Source organism: Lissotriton vulgaris, chromosome 6 (genome assembly GCF_964263255.1).
Source record: "Lissotriton vulgaris chromosome 6, aLisVul1.2, whole genome shotgun sequence".
Taxonomy (NCBI): Eukaryota; Metazoa; Chordata; class Amphibia; order Caudata; family Salamandridae; genus Lissotriton; species Lissotriton vulgaris.
Genome location: NC_141694.1, coordinates 900499395 through 900519965, shown reverse-complemented (window position 1 = coordinate 900519965; position 20571 = coordinate 900499395). Strand labels below are relative to the sequence as shown.

The following is a 20571-nucleotide window of genomic DNA, read 5'->3' as shown; positions in this document are numbered from 1 at the left end:
GCAGAACGGGCAGAGAGGCATGGGTGTAGCGAGGGCAACTGAAGGGAAAACCAGGCAGAGTCACGGGGGCAGCGAGGGGAACAGAAGGGAAAACCGGGCAGAGACACGGGGGCAGCGAGGGGTACAGAAGGAAAGACCGGGCAGAGAGAGCACGGGGACAGCAAGGGGAACAGAGGGAAGAAAAAGGGGCACGGACCACGTACAGGCAGCGGGGGAAGACAGATAACAGCAGTCACAGACACTACAATGAAAATACAGGCAATACAATAAAAGCAATAAAGCGAAGGATGAACAAACCTACCTACGGCCTACCACTGGCTATCAGGGATGAGGCGCAGGTGGTAGCCTGCGGGTGGTGGAGGGCCTCGAACTTCCTCAGCAGCGGCAGCTGGGGCAGGGAGACACAGGCGGTGCTGTGTGGAGCAACCTACCTGGTGGGGTCAAGGGTCGCTCCCTTGATCCCACCGTCTGATGGTGGGGTCAAGCTGATCACAAAATTGTGGCAAATCACTGTTTATATGCACTGTTTATTTGATGACAAATATAAAAGTCAGCACTTCACAAAGTTATGTTTTGTAGCAAAATGTCATTAGCTGGTAGCTCATGTCACTTTATTTGCCTAAGTGCATACTCGACAGAAAAAGAATACTCAATCATAATCGCATAATGTGTAATTTATAGAAATGGTGTGTGACTTTGTACCCAAACAAACATCTCACCTGAATTATTCTACACTAGGGGACCGTACAGGTATCACCTGAGGTAGAGATGAAAAAATACTTCTTTCTATACATTTCTATACTTTTCAGTCACCTGCTAGTTGATGAGGTTCTTGTGATGTCTGGTTATTATCTTGATGCAAGTGGTGTTCTTTGATGATGGCAACTTTCTCAACAATGAAAGGGTGAATGTCAATGATGGAGAGATCACTGTAACTGGGCAAACGAACCCTAACCAAGTATGGATAATCAACAACCTCAACTCAGAGACCAAATGAATCAGGAAAAATGGCTAAAGAGGGCATCATTTCATTCACCCTAGCCAACAAACTCATGTGTGTTGAAGGTCAGATTAAAGTTTGGAGGCAGAACGTCTGGGCAGAGGAATTATTGTAGAACTCCTTTATTTTCATTTTTGCTAAGACCTTTCAATGAGCTCTGTACTCATATCAGACCAGCCGACTCAGAAATCTTCCCATGGATCTGGTCTTCCTGCTTAGAGATGAATAAAGCATATTATTGCATAAAATAATGTACATGTTTAGCTCTAATTTTTTTTAAAAGATAAAGAATGAATTCTGGCTAGATTACCATGTCGGTGGGTGAGCTTCCGATCGCTTGTCAGAGACTTACACACGGACATGGTAGGTTTAGATTCCGACCGTTGAATTACAATGTCGGCAGTCAGACTGTAAACCCGCCAGTCAATCTGACATGCTTCCAACTGGCTCAAGGAGCCCGTCAGTCGGTCGAATAGGCCTTATAATTCCTTACAGACGTTGTTTCCGAAGTCAGGATTATGATGTTGGTCTCCAACAGGCTTTCCATGTCAGCCTTTCTGAAATGGAAAGGCTGGCAGAAAGAGACTTTGGAGGCCCCTAGCAGGGCCTGCATACCTCCGAGGCCTACGGTTGTGTCCAAAGGTGCCCGCCTCAACATTCCCGCACCTCACAGTGCCTGTCACATGGTGCAGCGATGTTTAGAAACTTCCACTTTTCAATGGGAGCTTGTGCTGTGAACGGTTTTCGCCAGCCGCACAAGCTTGCATTGAATAATGGATGTTTCCGACTGCACCATGTGCAGAAGTATCCAAATTAGGCGGTCAAAACAGCCCGACCTCTGGTCGGTTCTCAATCCACCACTGTGTCAGTCGTAGGTAACTTTGACCAACATCGTAATCAGGCCCTAAATGCATTATGAGTAAGAGTATTCCAAGGTTATATTCCTTTGATTCATTTGTGTACAATATCTCTAAAACAACATTATGCGCGACTGTCTATTAAATGTTAATGTCTCTAAAATCAGAATCCTGCAGATTAAACAAGAATATTCGATTCAAGTTTTTAATTGGCCTGAAAGCATCAGGGCTGAAAAACATGCAGTTTCTGCAGTCATATTGAAGCCCTTTCTTGAATGTCTCCATGATAGCAAAGTGTTCTCTTTTGAAGAATGCTGGATTCAAAATCAAAAGGGCTGAATTCTCTGACACACAATTTTCATGGCAATCATATAAAGAAAGAATCTGATATGACATCCACGGACAGGACATAAAGTTGCCACCTAGTACATGAAGTAAACAACAAAGCTTCAAAGACTGGAGGGCTACACAGCCATACTGCTACATACACATTGCAGACGATTCAAAGATTCTCAAAGGTGAATAACAACATTTGCTTGTAAATCTGTTAAAGGCATTAAATGGAAGAAAATGTTCATTTTACAGAGTAAGAACAGCTCAAGTTGTACACTTACCTTAACTGTGAGATCCTCTTCTTGTTGGGCATGAAAATCACCTACAGCAGTGTACTCTTTGATATTGGCTTGTTCTTCATCCTCTGCCTCATCATCATCTTCATCATCATCTTCCTCATCCACTTCATCTTCTTCCTCCTCCTCATTTTCACTCTCATCTTCCTCCTCTTCATCATCTTCCTCTTCTGTCACTCCCTCCTCCTCATCATCCTCCCTTTCTTCTTCTTTCTTTGCTGCATTAGATTTTTCATCTCTATCCAGAAATGCAAGTCGATCACAAAGTTGCATGTTTTGAAACAATTCAACAAATACATAATATTGTAAAAAGAATACAATCAATGAGATTCAATTACACATCAAAGAAGCCAAAAGTCTTATATACTTTACTCCACATAAACAAAAATAACAAATGTAAAGCAAGAATTTAATTCACAGAAGGTGCGGCCACTATTTATGAATGTGAAATGCATGAAGTATTATGATTTTGGTTGTCTGTGTTAATATGGCAGGAAGAAGAAATTGCCTACCTTTGTAACTCAATCTATCTGCAGATTCCTTACCTTAGAATACTCCCCAGGCATGAGACTGGATCCAGAAACTTTTCAAGTAGTACCTCTGCAAGTGCAAGTAGGGTAGATGGCATAGTTTGGCTCTGCATCAGCGGCCTCGTCCGCATCAGAAGTGACGCGCACAGGGCCTATATAGGCGCTAACCCAGAGCACAGTTATTTTTCACAACCTTTTCATGCCAGAAGCGCAGAACCATAAAGCTTACTGGTGGACCAGTGTGCAGACACTAAGGACCTCATAAGGGGTACCCTATAAGGAAAAATCCATTCGCAGAGTGTGGAGGTTTGGAGGGCCTAAATGATTCTGCAGGTAGATAAAGTCTCTACCAGATAAGGCGTTACCAAAGGTAAGTAACTTGTTTATCTGACAGAAATGTCTTGCTGCACGTTCCTTACCTTATAATAGATACCCAAGCAATATCTCCCTAGAGGTGGGTCTGCAAACAGACTAGGCCAAGAAGTTCTGCAGAAACAAGCGGCCAAAGTGTCCATCACTATGGACCTACCTGTCCAGGCAAATGTGCCTAGTAAACGTGTGCAGAAATACCCACGTTGAAGCCTGACCAATGTCCAGGACGATAACACCACGAGCCAGCACTGTGGAGGCAGCCATGGCTCTGGTGGAATGAGCACACAAGCCATCAGGGGGGTTGCTTCTTGACCAATGTGCAGCACATTTTAATGCAGAGCACAATCCATTGTGAGATGGTCCATTTCTGAATGGTCTTTCTATTTTTGCACCCCGTATGAAGAGTTGATCGTTCTCTGGAACTACCAATGTGGAACGATAATGCTCTTTGATAAAGTTGAAAAAGTGTTATTGGATTTTTCTTTTTTGGACTCTTCACCAATTTGTAATATTTATTGTTACAGTGTTTCATGAAACACCTGTGAACAGGAGGGATGGGGATGTGGAGGTGGCATCCTGAAATTCAGGGCTACCATCCAGACTGTAAAAAAAAGGAAAAAATACGATGCCCACGGTATAGTTTTTTATGTATTAATTGTAGGACAGATACCATTAATTATCCTTCCTTAACCCCTTCCATGCTCATGACGAGCTCAGCTCGTCATGAAGCACACTGGAGCTGTGCTTATGACAAGGTGAGCTCGTCATGAAATAATGCCTTTCGAGCTTTTCCAGCACAGGAGGGGAAAAGCCATAGCATGGAAGGTGTTAACACAATATGTATTCTATTAGATTAAATCAATCTTATCATTTCAATAAACTTCATTCCTATACATGCAAATTCGTCAAATTAATGACTCAGAAAAAATGTATTCTTGTATTATATTTTCCTTTCTCCTCTTATTTTTGAAAACACATATATATATATATATATACAAACATTTAACAAATATATATACACATATATACAATATTTGTACAAATTACAAACACAAAACACATTCAAACATGAAGTAGAGAACCTTACTTATGGTTCAAATGCCCATCATCAGTTCCAAAAAAGGGATGTTAACCTATCATTATGTCAATACATTCATTCCCTATACTTAGGTCACCAACACAAGGTCTAATGGAGCTTAAGAAGATCTCATTTTTTCTCCATTTGTATCCAGCTCCTTTCCTGTAATTTCATGTACTTTATCTCAATTTATCTTTTGCTGATGCCGTAAATAAGCAGTTGACGCGTTTCGGCCTTTCTATTGTTTCGGGCCTCTTCAGGACTTTAGGGCAATTCAAACAAATACTTCCTAAGGAATCAAATATACCTAATTAATTATACCTTCATTATTTACAATAACTATACAAACTATACCAACCCACACAACATACCCAGAGATTTAAGTATATACAGCAGTCGAAGTAGTGTCTCGTACCTCGAGGTAAATGGCAACATGCTTTTTAAACTCTAACACCCAAGTGAAACTGAAGATAAATTAGCCACATCCAAAAACCTTAATAAAGCCAAAGAAAAGTAACATCCATTCTCACCATGTGACCTCTTCTAGTCCTTTCCATACCTCATGCATTAGTGATTACCTTCCATACTGGCCCTAGGTGTTTTCTAGAACATACCTAGATTCCATCTCTCCCTGTACTTATTGTCCCATCGTATTTTGTTCTCTGTAGGTAAAGTCACACTAAGGAGGAACGTAAAGTTGAAATGGATGGAGTCATTAACTCTCCCAAATTTAGGACCAATACCTCTATTAAGTTACGAGTGGCATAAACAGGCCGATACACTTCATAATCAAAGATCTTACCCGTTATTCAAAAGTCCATAACCCCTCACTCTGGTTATCGGAGACCGGGTTTCTAAAAGAATCGGAAAGTACCGATGAGTACCTGTCTATAAATCCATAATTAACGCCAGTCACTCAAACGTACGAACCCCTTAAGCAAACAAACCCAAGTTTACCTTAAATCCACCAGCAAAGTATCTGGATTGCACTATTCAAATCGCGATACACCGCTTCCCGCTTTCTCAGTGTAAAGGAATCTCGGAGGAACTTCCGTATTAGAAATAAAGGACGGACTAGGGGAATCTCCACCTATCCGCAGCTTGCTTTCTAAAACAAAACTGCCCGGCCCACCAAATGACTCTTTCTTCTACTGCTCTCGCAACGCAAGAGTCCTCTCGGGACTCTAACAAATTAGTAATCGAGAGCAGACTACGGGAGAATACTCCTAGTAGTGATTCAATACCAAACTATTAGAAGCCAAAACAACCCAAACCAAACCAAAACAAAGGAAGGACAAGTCTTTAAGTTACTAAGTACGTTCTATTAGAGCTGCTAATATAATTCTATATAATAAATTCCGGTCATCTATACCTACATAAGCTACAATTATTTACAAAAGGTCTTGATCTTCAATTAGTAAAAAAATAGATTAATAAAAGTGAGGGACCAGCATAAAATATTAGTGACTAAAACAGCAAAGTAAATTATTCTAGTGCAAAAACATAGTACACAAACCTTATAACCCAGTGAAATTGCCAACCTCTTACAATCTTTTGTCTATCAGAATATTTCAGAACAGATCAGATTTAGTTTTTAACGAACAACAGAACCACAGTAATGCATATCATCAAGCCAAATATCGTTTTACCATAAATCATAACAACAGAGCCCAAATCTCATCTTTATCATTCAGACCTGTTTTAGATGTTTGATATTTTTCTATCATCCTTGCCTCCAATCGATCTAGTTTGATTTCTGTCTCTCCTTTAGTAGCATTAGTCACATTACACAGTACTGACCATTCAATTTCTCTCTCTGAGTGGTTATGCGTTAGGAAATGACTTACTAGGGGGGCCCCTGTTATTTTACATTTTACTCTTGATTTATGCTGTAAAATTCTTGTTTTGACTGTTTGGGTCATTTCACCAATGTAAAATTTGTTACATGGACACTTTATACAATAGATTAAGTTCTTTGAATTACAATTCGAAAAGGTACGTTGGGTATGTTTAATTCCATTTATCAAAATGTCTTTAGTGTCTTTTGTTAGTTCACAGGCTAAACAATTTTGACATCTAAAGTGTCCAATTACTGGGGGTAATCATAGGAGCTCTCTAGTCCCTTTAGGAGGAGGCGGTATAGTGGTTGTAGCTTTCACTAATTGATTCTGAATGTTTTCACCCTTTTTAAACGCAAACAAGGGTTGAGGTATGCCAAGGTCTTCTATCAATTTCCAATTTTTTTGAATTATTTTCTTGACTTTGTTCGCCCTTGGGTCAAAGGTCAACACACATGTAAGAGGAGTGTCCTTATCCTTACTTTTAGGTACCATGAGTGTCTCCCTTGGGGTATACCAGGCTCTTTTCAGAGCTGTTTTTACTAATCTTTTAGGGTAACCCCGATTTAACAGTTTGTCTTTTAGTTTTTCGGCATTGTAAAAGTAATTTTCTTTGCTACTACAATTCCTCCTGACCCGGAGGAATTGACCAAATAGTAAATTTTCTCTCAGAGTGCGCGGGTGGCAACTCGTGAAATGTAACAAAGTGTTACGGTCTGTCGGCTTAGAATATAGACTGACACATAACTTGCCCTCTTCAAGTAGGATGTATACATCTAGAAAATTAAGCTTTTTTCGGTCACTCGTGATTGTAAACTTAAATTCCTGTGTTCTGCAGTTAAGCCAAGTGTGAAATTCAGTCAGTTGAGAACAATCTCCATTCCAGATCATAAAAATATCATCTATATAGCGACACCAAAACTCTACATGATGTTTAAATATGTTGGTGTCGCTATATATCCACTTTAATTCAAATTGTGTCATCACCAAGTTGGCAATTTCTGGTGAAAAACTACACCCCATTGCCACTCCAGATATTTGGAGGAACAGATTATTTTTGAAATTAAGAAGTTATTCTTAAGACATAGTTTTGCAAGAGCTAAAATAAACCTAGTAGGGACTTGGTGTGGGCGATCTCTGTTATCTAGGACATGTTCCATTACTCCTAGTGCCTCATCCTGAGGTATGTTAGTGTATAATGATTCGATATCAAGGGTGGTGAGTAGTTGTATCTCTTGGTTATAACCTAACCCCTCCACCTTTGATATCAAATCCATCGTGTCACGGACAAATGCCGGTGTATTCTTGACTGAAGGAAGCAAAAAGGTGTCCACGTATTGCGCTAGTGGCTCTAGAACCGAGCCACAAGAGGCCACAATTGGTCTACCTGGTGGATTGGTAAGGGACTTATGTACTTTAGAAAGCACATAGATGTTGGGGATTTTCTTTTTATCACTATTCAAAAAGTCAAATTCATTTTTACACAACCATCCAGCATCTAGTCCTTCCTGGGTGATCGTTAAAATCTGTATTTTTAGTCTCGGAGTAGGATCGCTTTCTAATGGTCTGTAATGTTGTAAATTGGATAACTGATTACTGACTTCTAAATCATATTTGGAGGTATCCCACAATATTTATTGTTACAGTGTTTCATGAAACACCTGTGAACAGGAGGGATGGGGATGTGGAGTAGGCATCCTGAAATTCAGGGCTACCATCCAGTCTCGGGGTCGACTGTAGGCAGAACCTGAGCCAACATGAGCATCTTGAACTTCTCATTCTTCAGGAAGAATTTTAGAGGGCGCAGGTCTAAAATATGGCAGAGGACAAAGTCCTTTTTAGGCAGCAGAAAAGTAGCAGGAATAGCATCTACAACCTTCTTCTGATGCAGGCACCCTTTCAATGGTTCTTTTGGCCAAAAGAGCCTGTACATCCTGACACAGCAGGGAGAGGTGTCTTTCGTCAGCTGGTAGGAAGATGGTGGCCTGGGTGACAGAGGCTCCGGAAAGGGGCTGGAGAACCCAGCTGAACGATCTAATGTACCCACCTATCCAATGTGAAGGACTGCCAGTGGGGCAGGCGATGGCGCATCCTGCTACCAACCGGATTCCTGTGATGGTAGAACAATAAATTAAAGGGGTTTTTACACTGTGGCTGCCGGGGGGGGGGGGGGGGGGGGGGGGGACTTTTTTGACTGCTTGTCCTACAGAGTTTGTGGGAACCACGCCCACGAAAGGACTGGGGAGCCTGTTGGATTTGGTGGCTGGGCGGGAATGTACACGGCTGGTAGCCTAAACTGTAGTCATGAAAGGGGTAGATGGTAGAGGGGGGTTGGCAGGGGGCCTTGGAGAGGCCCAAGGACCTGGCAGTAGCCTGGCTGTGCTTAAAGCTCTCTAGCGCTGAATCTGTCTTATTACCAAAAAGGCGGGTGCCATTGAAGGGCATGTCCATGAGGGAAGCCTAGACATCCCCTGAATCCCCTGAAAAGCCAGTGGATCTCAGTCGGGAATGGTGTCTAAGTGCTCTTGAGGACGCAATCGCTCTGTCCAGTAAGTCAGTCATGTACAGTCCTCAGAGAATAGTGAACTTTGCTGCATCTCTGTGACAGCATGGGTGAGGCCACGAAAGGACTGGGGAGCCTGTTGGATTTGGTGGCTGGGCGGGAATGTACACGGCTGGTAGCCTAAACTGTAGTCATGAAAGGGGTAGAAGGTAGAGGGGGGTTGGCAGGGGGCCTTGGAGAGGCCCAAGGACCTGGCAGTAGCCTGGCTGTGCTTAAAGCTCTCTAGCGCTGAATCTGTCTTATTACCAAAAAGGCAGGTGCCATTGAAGGGCATGTCCATGAGGGAAGCCTAGACATCCCCTGAATCCCCTGAAAAGCCAGTGGATCTCAGTCGGGAATGGTGTCTAAGTGCTCTTGAGGACGCAATCGCTCTGTCCAGTAAGTCAGTCATGTACAGTCCTCAGAGAATAGTGAACTTTGCTGCATCTCTGTGACAGCATGGCTGAGGCCACCTCAAAGACCAAATGCAGCACTTGTGCAGTCGAATCCCAAACCATGTGAGTGTATATGCCAAAGAGGCACAAGGTGTTCACTGACCGCAGTGCTAGGCTGGCGGAAAAGAACATCCTCCTTCCAAAGGTGTCCATCCTCCTGGATTCCCTAGCTGGTGGTGTGCTAATGAAAGCACCAGGGGATAGCCCTGAAGGTGGATGCCTGGATAACCATGCCATCCAGGGTAAGTTGCTGAGTGAGGCAAGCTAGGTACCCTGGAGCAGGACAATAGTGGTGGGCAATGGTATTGGGCATAGGCGCCCATGTGCAGGGTATGGCCCCGGTCCATAGCAGTATTTCAGTAAGGGCTTCATTAAAGGAGTGAAGAGGTTCTGAGAGAGTGGCTCCCAGTTGAAGCACCTCTGTCAAAACTTTCGTTCTGACTGCCACAGAGGGCAGCTGAAGGTCCAGGACCTCAGCCGCTCATCACGTCCCCATAGTGAAAGAGGTCCCTTCCTTCTATGCCCACTAGGAGGAGAGACCAAGTCAGTGTCTTTTGAGGTGTCCAGACCACTGGTATCCTCCAGTTCCTCAGACCAGCTGTTGTCGGGATCCACGAAAGGTTTTTAGGCACAGGGACCCTCAGATCCACATCAATCATACTCCTCCCCAGGCCTCTCAAAAAAAGGAGGCATGGGCTCCGATTCAGAAGGTACAGTACGGGCCGACGCCGGACACCCCATTGGCCAACGCCTGTCCAACCCCGTATCAAAGTGGTTTATGATAATGGGGTCAGTGGTGCCAGGAATGACGACACTGGAACCAGCTTCAGGGAAGGTCAAGGTCTCGAGGGCAGAGTCATTCCGGATACAACACTGAAGCCAGCGGAAATTCAGTGGGTGCACCCGCCGTACACATGGGCCTGAAGGCCCGCTAAACAATTAGGTGAATGGCCTAATTAATTTACACAGTGGGGGGTCGATGAGGCTCCACAAAACTGAAGCAGGTATGGAGTGGAGCTAGAAGCAGGCTCGGTGTGAGAGCGGTGCCTCGAGTGACATTCAAGCGTCTCATGCGATGACTTGCATCGGCATAGCGAAGTCGAAGAACGCTTCAATATTGTAGATTTTTTTTGTAGGACTTACCGGACGATGATGAGAGCCTGGACAGACTCCGTGAACAGGCCCGTGACCTGGAGGTTCATGGAGGTGACCGGCATAAGGTAACAAGGAACATCAGGGAGCGCTTCCTCAACGCCTTCGGATTCATGGCGCTGCAATCATCACAGGTCTTGGAGTCGTGGTTTGGCTCCAAGCACCAGATATGTATGTGGCAGGAACCACATGGCTTAAACCCCACTGGTTTCTTGGAGGAGATCCCTAGCACACTGGGAGACAAGGTTTCGAACAAAGCTTTGACAAAAATGGTAAGTTGAAAAATGACGGGAGGTAGCTCTCTCTGGATCTGCAATGACTGCCAAGGAAAGAAAAGAACTGATGTCAGCGCGCTGGGGAGGCACCTATATAGGCACCGTGGACATTACTTTTGTCGCAGAGCTAAACGGTGCAAACTACTGGTGCGCAGAAGTACTGTTCAAAAAGTTTCCAGATCCAGTTTGACGCCTAGGAAATATTCTAAGGTAAGGAACCTGCAGCTAGAAATATATATCAGATATATTCAAGCAGTTACAAATCATTGTTGTTCAGTTTGACTTTTCACACTCTTGTTTTTGACAGATTAATAAAGTTCTTAGTTTGCTTTACAGAAGGGAAAATACCCCACCACTACTACCGTACCCATTGCTAATTCTTTACTTTTTGAAAAATCCTCTAATAAAGGTGTGATTTATGAATACCCAACTTCACCCATGTATTTTAAGGGTGCTAACAGGATTTGTGAATCTAGCGCTAGTCTCCCATGCCCTCGGTAGTCCATCTTTTGTGCTTTTATGCCCAAATTACAACATTATTGAGATAGAATTCATACATACTTTAACATACTTAGATGGAGGAGGGTATGAAATATAAGTGACAGAGTTTTTGTGAGGGGCATATTTTTGAAGACATATGGTCAGATTTTGACATATTGTGCATCAAAGTGTCAAAGAGAACAGAGAGAGGTAGGCAAAAGCAATTCATCCACTAAAGAGATTCATGCTATTCCCATGAATTATTAATTGTAACTGTTTTATATAACACTTCTACGCCACATAAGTTGAACAGCGCTTTATAAAAAATAAAAAAACTTCAAAATCATATGATCAGTAAATAAATACGCATGAGATGCACAGAACACGTAAAATATCAAGAAAAGGTTTGATCAGATTTATCAGAAAAGGCATGCTTATTTAATCAAGGTTTGTAAAATTGGAGGTTTAATGGTTTCCTGGGGAAAGAAGGCTAGTTTTGTCACTGGAAGGAAGTTCAAATGACTGTTGTAGGATAATTGTGTCAAGTTGTGTTTAGCAAAGCAAAAGGCAGCATAATAATAGAGCAGCTCTTTATTTAACTTTGATGACCCAGGCATTTTTAATGTTTTGAACAAGATCAGGTTATAATCACAAGCTTATAAACTTTCATTTAATATCAGGGATTGATACATGCTGGTAGTCACAAACTTACAGAGTGCATTTGGGAGAGCAACTAGACTTTTGATGGATCCAGTAACCCTACCCTTAGTAAAAAATTGAATTGCAATGGATAAGGAGAGGAGAGCCTAGTGGAGGCAGATTTACACGAAGACACATCTAATTAAGTTTTTAATTAAAAACAAAAATGAAATTAAGCATCACTGCAATGAGATAATTAGGTAAGAGCATTGGAAGTGAAAGAGTTACCTTTCCATCAAGAAAACAGGAAGTGTATGCAAATCTTTATTGTTTGACATTAGGTTTACAATAGTTGGATCTATATTACAGAGAACGAAGAGGTCCTTTAGTATGAAATATAAATTGAATATATGATGTTGCAGGGCAAACAATTAAAAAGCATGCTTTTAGAACGCGGTTTTTACATCGTAACTACCATTACATCGCATGATTTACCAACGCATGCCATTACAAAGCATTTTTTAAAACTACAATTACAATGCATTCCATTACAACGCATAGCTTTACAATGCATACCTTTACAACACATAACACTTTTAGGGTAAAAGTAGGGTAAGTGTTGGATAGTGTAGGGGTAAAATTACCATTCCCACTCCAGTGAGTGCAACAGTAGGGTAAGTGTTGGATAGTGTAAGGGTAAAATATACTATTCACACTCCAGTCACTGCAACAGTAGGGAAAGTGTTGGATAGCGGAGGGGTAAAAATTACTATTAAGGGGGCGTGGCCAACCATCATGGCCACGAGGACTTGATCGTGCTCGGCTCCCGCACTGGAGTCCTGCTCGAGCACTTTTGCCAGCGTCCAGACTCGCTCCAATGCGAGGAGCGCAGAGAGTTTGGGGGCTCAACAACTAGAGACCACCTTAGGGGCGCAGATGTAATTAGGGGAGCGCCCGAAACAGCAAAAGAAGAACGGACCAGGAGCGCAGCCGCCTAACCAACATGGCGGCCAGGCATCGTTATAGGTAGCTCCACTTCGCTCCTAAAAGCAATACTCTACCGGGCGGCTGACGGGGGCGAAAATGCGGCGACGGCTCCTCTGAGGAGAGGGAGACCGGCAGTTTGATGGGGCACAGCGAGGAGGGGGTGCCGCAGGCTGCGCCTCAGATACAACAAAATGGCGGCCGCCTCCGAGACTCGGGCCCGGAGATGAGGCAGCCCACCCAGAGGAATGGAGGGCACCAAAAGCCGGGAGATAACGGTGAAGAGAGAGACTGAGCACCAGTGATGGCGCTCACAGTGGGGGTGAATTTGGGAGTACCTCGGCCACCTCGAGCCCTGTTGAAAGCGGCTAAAACACCCCCACAGGTACTGCGATAGCCCAGAGCGCAGCACTTCAGTGCGTTTCCCTACCCAGTGGGTGCCTTAGAGAGAGACTGACTGCTTGAACAGTCTTTGTTGGATACTGGGGTGCACCGGAGGAATTGGAGACACCGGAGGGATCTGTCTGAACCCATCCCAGCACACAATGAGTGATCTGTTTCAATCAATCAAGGCATTTATAGAGCACGCTACTCACCCATGCGGGGGACGGTGGCAAGGGCAAGGTCTGCGGAGCGGAGCGGAGCTGGTGGGGTGTAGAAGGTGAGTAGTCTGTTGAGGTATGTTGGTCCGGTGTTGTAGAGTGCCTCATGTGCGCGGGTGAGGAGCTTGAATGTGATCCTTTTGTTGACGGGAAGCCAGTGCAGGACTTTCAGGTGGGGTGTGATGTGGCTGTGGCGAGGGATGTCAAGAATCAGGCGTGCGGAGGCGTTCTGTATGCGTTGTAGTCGTTTCAGCAGTTTGGCCAGGGCTCCTGCGTAGAGGGCGTTTCCGTAGTCCAGTCTGCTGCTGACGAGAGCCTGGGTGACCGTTCTTCTTGTGTCGGTGGGGATCCACCTGTAGATCTTTCAGAGCATGCGGAGGGTGTTGCAACAGGAGGATGAGATGGCATTGACTTGCTTGGTCATGGAGAGTGTGAGTCGAGGATAAATCTCAGGTTGCGTGCGTGGTCGGTGGGTGTCGGTGCTGCACCCAGGGCAGATGGCCACCAGGAGTCGTCCCAGGCTGATGGGGTGGAGCAGAGTATGAGGACCTCCGTCTTGTCCGTGTTCAGCTTCAGATGGCTGTTCTTCATCCATTCAGCGACGGCTTTCATTCCTCCGTGGAGGTTGGTTTTGGCAGTGCTAGGGTCTTTGGTGAGAGAGAGGATCAGCTGTGTGTCGTCGGCGTAGGAGATGATGTTGAGGTTGTGCAGTCTGGCGACGCGGGTGAGCGGGGCCATGTCGATGTTAAACGGGGTCGGGCTGAGGGATGATCCTTGGGGTACGCCGCAGATGATTTTGGATGCTTTGGATCCGAAGGGGGGAGGCTGACGCTCTGTGTTCTGTCGGAGAGGAAGGAGGTGGTCCAGCCAAGTGCTTTGCCGCGGATTCCTGCGTCCTTGAGGCGAATACGTAGGGTGCGGTGGCAGATCTTGTCAGAAGCGGCTGAGAGGTCCACGAGAATGAGGGCAGCGGTCTCGTCGTTTTCCAGCAGGGACCTGATGTCGTTGGTGGCGGCAATGAGTGCTATAGTTGGTGCGGAACCCAGACTGGGACGGGTCCAGGATGTTGTTCTCCGCTGTTTGTTGACGGTCTTCTCGATGACCTTCACCGGAAATGGGAGTAGGATGATGGGCCGGAAGTTCTTGAGGTCCCTTGGGTCTGGCCTGGGTTTCTTGAGCAAGGCGTTGATTTCGGCGTGCTTCCAGCTCTCTGGGAAGGTCGCGGTGCCAAAGGAGATGTTGATGGCCTTGCGGAGGTGGGGTGCGATGGTCGGGCTGGCTTTGTTGAAGATGTGGTGAGGGCATGGGTCTGACGGGAAGACAGAGTGGATGGTGCTCATGATTTTGATGGTATTGTCGTCGTTGATGTTAGTCCATGCAAGCAGGGGGTCGCTGTATGGGGTGGCCGTGAGGTCCGAGGTGTCATTGGCTGACGTGGTGGTCTGGATGTTGAAGCTGTCGTGGATGTCTGCGATCTTGCGGTGGAAGGAGGAGGCAAGGGAATTGCACAGGTCTTGCGAAGGTGGGATGTCGTTGGTGTTGGAGCTGGGGTTGGAGAGTTCTATCACAATGTTGAAGAGCTCTTTGATGTTGTGTGCGTTGTTTTCGAGGCGGTCTTTAAAGAAGGTCTTTTTGGCGGATCTGATGAGGTGATGGTGTTGGCACATGGCGTTCTTGTGGGATGCTTGGTTCATCAGTGTCTGTTCGTGGCGCCATTTCTTCTCCAATTTTCAGCAGTTTTGTTTGGAGGTCTGGAGGTCAGCGGTGAACCAGATGGTGTTCCTGTTGGTGCGTCTGTTGGAGGGGTTCTTGACCAGGGCGAGGGTATTGGCGCAGTCGTCGATCCGGCGACTGAGGTTGCTGGCGGCGGCATCCGGGTCAGTGGGGTTGGTGGGTGGGCTCCGGGCGAGGGGGGTGGTTAGTTGGTCTTCGGTGACTTTGCTCCAGCAGAGGCAAGGGATCTGTTGGGTGCGGTGGTGCGTGGTGGGGTTCCAGAAGGTGAAGTGGATGCAGCGATGGTCGGTCCAGTGGAGTTCGGAGGTGTGGCTGAAGGAGACCTGGGAGCTTGCGGAGAAGATGGCCGGCGGAGTGGGTGGGCTTTGTCACAAGCTGTCGGAGTCCGAGGTTGGCGAGGTTGTCGATCAGGGTGGTGGAGTTGGTGTCGTTGTTGTTTTTGAGGTGGAAGTTCAGGTCTCCTAGGAGGATGTAGTCCGTGGAGGCGAGGGCGTGCGTGCTGACGAAGTCGGCGATGGAGTCGCTGAACTGTGATCGGGGTCCGGGTGGTCTGTAGATTAAGGGTTCCTCTGAGGGTGGTGTGGGGGTCGGTGTGGATCTGGAAGTGCAGGTGTTCGGTGGTGTTGAGGGTGTTGTTGGAGTTAGTAGAGACCTTGAGGGTGGACTTGTGGACGATGGCAATTCCTCCATCCACTCCATTGGTGCGGTCTTTGCGGGTGGTCTTGTAGCCATCCGGGATGGCTATGGCGATGTTGGGTGCAGAGGAGTCGTTCAGCCAGGTCTCTGTCAGGAAGGCGACGTCTGGGGAGGATGTGTCGAGCAGGTCCCAGAGATCGACGCTGTGTTTGCGTGCGGAGCGGGTGTTCAGGAGTATGCAATAGAGGTGGTTGGGTCATGTCCTGGTGGGCGGATTGGCGGCTCTGGTGCTGGTGAAGCTGCAGTTCCGGCAGGAGAAGGGTCCATGGGTGCGCATTGGGGCGGCCTGAAAGCAGGTGTGTTCTCGTTCTGTGTTGAGTGCATGGAGGGTGCTGGCAGTCGGGCGTTGTGACGTTCGCGGGGGCCAGAGGTTCTGGCGCTGGACGCGGATGGGCGCAGACACGTTAGCCTTAGGTGCGGCCGCACAGCGGCCGCCATAAAAGGGGAGGTGGGAGGGAGGAGCAGCTGGAAGGGGGAAGCGGGCGAATGGGTGAACGGGGGGGGCGGGGCAGCAGGGGACGCAGCGGTGGGAAACCGGGAGGGAGGAACGGTGAAAGGGAAACAGAAGGCAAAGGGGCACAAAGGAAGGGGAATGAAAAAAACGATCACAGAAACCAATTACCAAAATAAAGTGCAAGTAACAGAAAAAGAGCAGAAAAACAATAAAACAAAATACAGTGCAGATATCAGAAGCAAACCTACGGCCTACCACTGTCCACCAGAGATGAGGCGCAGGTGGTAGCCTGCGGGTGGAGGCGGGCCCGAACTTCAGTCAGCAGGAGTGGCAGCTGGGCACAGAGCACGAGCACAGACAGGTGGAGCTGCGGGCCATGTGGAGCGACCAAGGGTCAAGGGTCGCTCTTGTTTGCATTGGTGCTTCACTATTATCTGGGCAACCTGCTGCAGAAGTGCCCACAGCATCAGGGGGTACATCCTGAGGAACGGGGGGAATCTGAGCCTTGGAGCCCTCTTCAGTACCCACACAACGATTAGGCCCATCCCCTCTTCTGCGGGAGACACATCCGCGACAGTGTGGGGTTCTGGGCTGACCATTTGCCTCCCAAAAAAGGGCAGCCAAACAAGGTTTCCAGCTACTTTGGGACCCCCAACACGGGAGACACTAGGGAACCAGAGCGCAATCAAGAGGCAGGAGGGCTAGCGATCACTCTGGAGGATCTCCTGGCAAAGCTTCAAGACTTTAAAAGGGTACTACGGGACGACATCAAAGCAGACATAAGCACCTCCTTCGACGTCTTCAAATCCGAGATGGGAGCTAAACTTGGTGAACTGTGGACAGATGTGGACTCCGTCGGGACTCGCACCATCGACCTCGAGGCGTAGTGCCAAGACCTAGAAGATAGCCTCCAACCACTGGGAGAAGGATCAGAGGCCCTTGCAGCACAATTGAACTCTGCGCTTCTTAAATGCGAAGATCTAGAAAAACGCTCACAACAGGAGAATATAACGGTGCGCGGCATGGAGGAGGGACGTGAAGAAGCGGATGTGGAACAGTACATGGTGGGCCTCTTCACCAGCATTGTCAGCGAGGGATCTCAGCCGATTCATGTGGAGTGTGTCCACAGGGTAGGCCCGGCTCAACAGGGCAAAAACCAACGCCCAAGAGACATCCTAGCTAAATTCACCTCCTTCAAGACCAAGGAAATGGTACTCCGCAAAGCCTGAGAAAGCGGCAAGGTAGACTATCAGGGGGCGTCCTGTGCGCTCTTTCAGTTCGTCGCCCAGGCCACGCTGATGAGGCACCAACAATTCCGCCTAATCACATCCGCGCTGTGAGAGCGACAAATCAAATACAGATGGACTTACCCATTCGGACTCCCCTTCTCGCTCGACAACATCAATTTTCTGAGGTTGAGGAGTTGGCAGCCTTGCTGGGGCTGGCTCGAGCATCGCCGATAAAAGACCCTACATCACAAGAAGCCACTGGTGGAAGGTGCTCGAGCCGAGAAGCCCCTGGAGCCTGGAAGAAGCCCATTGGAGCCAACAAGAAAACCCTGTGACCGGAATGAGCAAACACTATTCTCCCTCACCTAACTTCCAAGGCGGGCTGCTCTCCATTGAAGGCTATACAGTCTCCTGAGATCCTACCCGGAAGCACCTGATGACCCCTAAGGGGGTCCGCTATGGTAAGGGGGGATGAACCTCCACTTTGTGAACTTATGAGACTAATTGGCAGCACTCACCAAGAAGCAAAGACGAGCAAGAGCGGCCCTACTGACTTGCGCTAACTCGAGAGCCCACCAGAGAGAATGTTTCATTTGGAACTCTTGCAGGGCTCTGGGTGCCGGAATGGTCCTGCCCCGGAAGCCGACTGAAGATACAGTCCTTAGGGACAACACTGAACTTCATACAATTCTGGTTTGTTATTGTTCATACTCTGTTTTTACATGTTCTTCCCCGGGATGGCAGCTTGAAGGTAATGGGGGGATGGAGGCGGAGGGAAGGCGGGTATTCCGGCTACCACATGTCCTGGTACGTGGAGAGGGATGAGAGATTAACTTTTCTCATGGAATGTCAGGAGCCTTAACTCCCTTAACAAACTGCAGCGCTTCTGAAAATACTTGGGGGACCAAGGTCCACAAGTAGTGGCAGTTCAGGAATCCCTTCTTAAAAAGGGAGAAGAGCACAGGCTAAAACATAGACATTTCCCCCTGATATACCAGGCCGTTAGCCCCAAAAAGCAAAATGGCGTCGCCCTCCTATTTCAATCCCCTGCCCATTTTATTCACAAGGCTACGCAGAGAGATAAGGAGGGTAGATTTATCATGGTCAAGGGGATGCTAATGGGCAGGACCTTTACAATAGCCTCTGTATACGCTCCCAATGCAAGCCAGACATATTTAGTCTCTTCCTTTTTGGAATCTCTAGCGGAATTTGCGTCTGGGGATTTGATTATCATGGGGGATTTTAACCTCACCTGGGACCCGCATGCGGACACAACGCATTCACAAAGAGTTGGGGGAGGGGTGTTCCATAAAACTCTGACTCAATACAACAACTGGGCCTGATTGACATCTGGAGGGCCCTCAACCCCACCAGGGACTTTTCTTTCTTTTCACACGCTCACAGGTCATATTAGAGAATTGACCACATTTTTCTCAGCCAGTCGCTTTTACATGCAGCAGCAACTTCCCTTCTCCTTCCTATGGCCATATCGGACCACGCTCCTCTGACCTGCCTCCTAAATTGGCCGGCCCCAGGATTCAAATTGGCCAGATGGTACTTCCCAGAGAAGTTATGAAGGGATAGACTGCACAGGGATGACCTCCGCAAAGTAATTAGGGACTTTTTCCTTCTAAATGATCCGGCAGATACTTACCCAACAAATAACTAGGATGCGTTTAAGGCACACATAAGGTGCCACTGCATTTCTCTAGCCACCTCCCTTAGAAGACTCCAGACCAAGGAGCGGTTAGACTTGGAACTGGAGCTACTCGAGGCGGGAAGAACTCACAAGGACACACCGTCGGCCCCCTCACTCAGAAAGGTTACGGCTCTTAGAGGGAAACTCAGCGCTATTTATACCAATAGAGCAGAGAAGAAGATCCCTAGGCTCCAAACCCATGAGTATGAAGGGAAAGACAAGGTAGGCACACTATTAGCAAAGCAGTTGCGGGTCAAACAGGAGAAAGCCTTTGTGAAAAAAATTATCAACAAGAATGGGACAACACACATTAGCGAAGAGGGGAAAGCACGGACATTCCATGATTTTTACCGCACATTATACCAGGCAGATCCTCTCAGGGAGACTGATCAATCACAATACTTGGACACTCTAGATCTCCTCCAGGTGCCAGCTTTAGTCAACGATAACCTAAAAGCTGCTATCTCTACAGAGAAAGTGCAAGCTGCCATAAACTCCCTAAAAAGATATAAGGCACCAGGCCCCAATGGGTTCATGGCGCAATTCTATTGTACTTTCTCCGCCGAACTGACCCCTCAATTCACCGTGCTGTTTAACGCTATTGCGACTCAACAAGGAGTGTCATCAACAATGGGGGAAGCCCTAATCCATCATCCCAAAAATGGGAAAAGACCCACAAAAATGCTCGTCCTACAGACACATCGCCCTCCTCAACCTAATCCAAAATACTGGCCACTAGACAAGAGAAAATCCTACCTGATCTCATACATCCCGATCAATCTGGGTTTATCAAAGGGCACCAGACCCATGATAACCTCAGAAGAATATTCCACCTTATAGACAAGGCCCAAAAGAAATGACTACCAGCAGCCTTGTTGTCACTCGACACAGAGAAGGCCTTTGACCAAGTTGATTGGGCATACTTGAGGTTTTCTCTGCGTCACTTCGGGTTCTGTGATGCCTTTATAAGGGATGGTACAAGAACATTTTAGTGCTCCTGGATCTAGAGTCCTGGTCAATGGGGTGGCCTCGGATTTTTTTAATTTAGCCAGAGGGACTAGACAGGGCTGCCTTCTGTCCCAGATGCTCTTTGTCCTAAACATCGAACCATTTGCTGCGAGAGTGCAGGCAAACCAGAAGATTAGTGGGATCAGACTTGGGACTGACGATCACTATATAGCCCTATTTGCAGACGATGTCCTTCTGCTGATTACCAATCCAGCTATTTCCCTCTCTGAAATTAGTCAGGAATTAGAACACTTTGAAATTGTGTCAGGCTTCAAGGTCAACTCCTCAAATTCTTTCATACTAAACCTTACTTTGCCC

At 46.8% G+C, this 20571-nt stretch overlaps 1 protein-coding gene across 1 annotated transcript in view; it reads right to left on the bottom strand.

Annotated features, from left to right (window-relative positions):
• Nucleotides 1-20571, bottom strand: part of NPHP1 (nephrocystin 1) — a 699686-nt gene that overhangs the window by 509139 nt on the left and 169976 nt on the right. The window contains exon 5 of the mRNA XM_086926892.1: nt 2472-2724. Within this exon, the coding sequence (XP_086783018.1) occupies nt 2472-2724 (253 nt within the window). The remainder of the gene's footprint in view (nt 1-2471; nt 2725-20571) is intronic.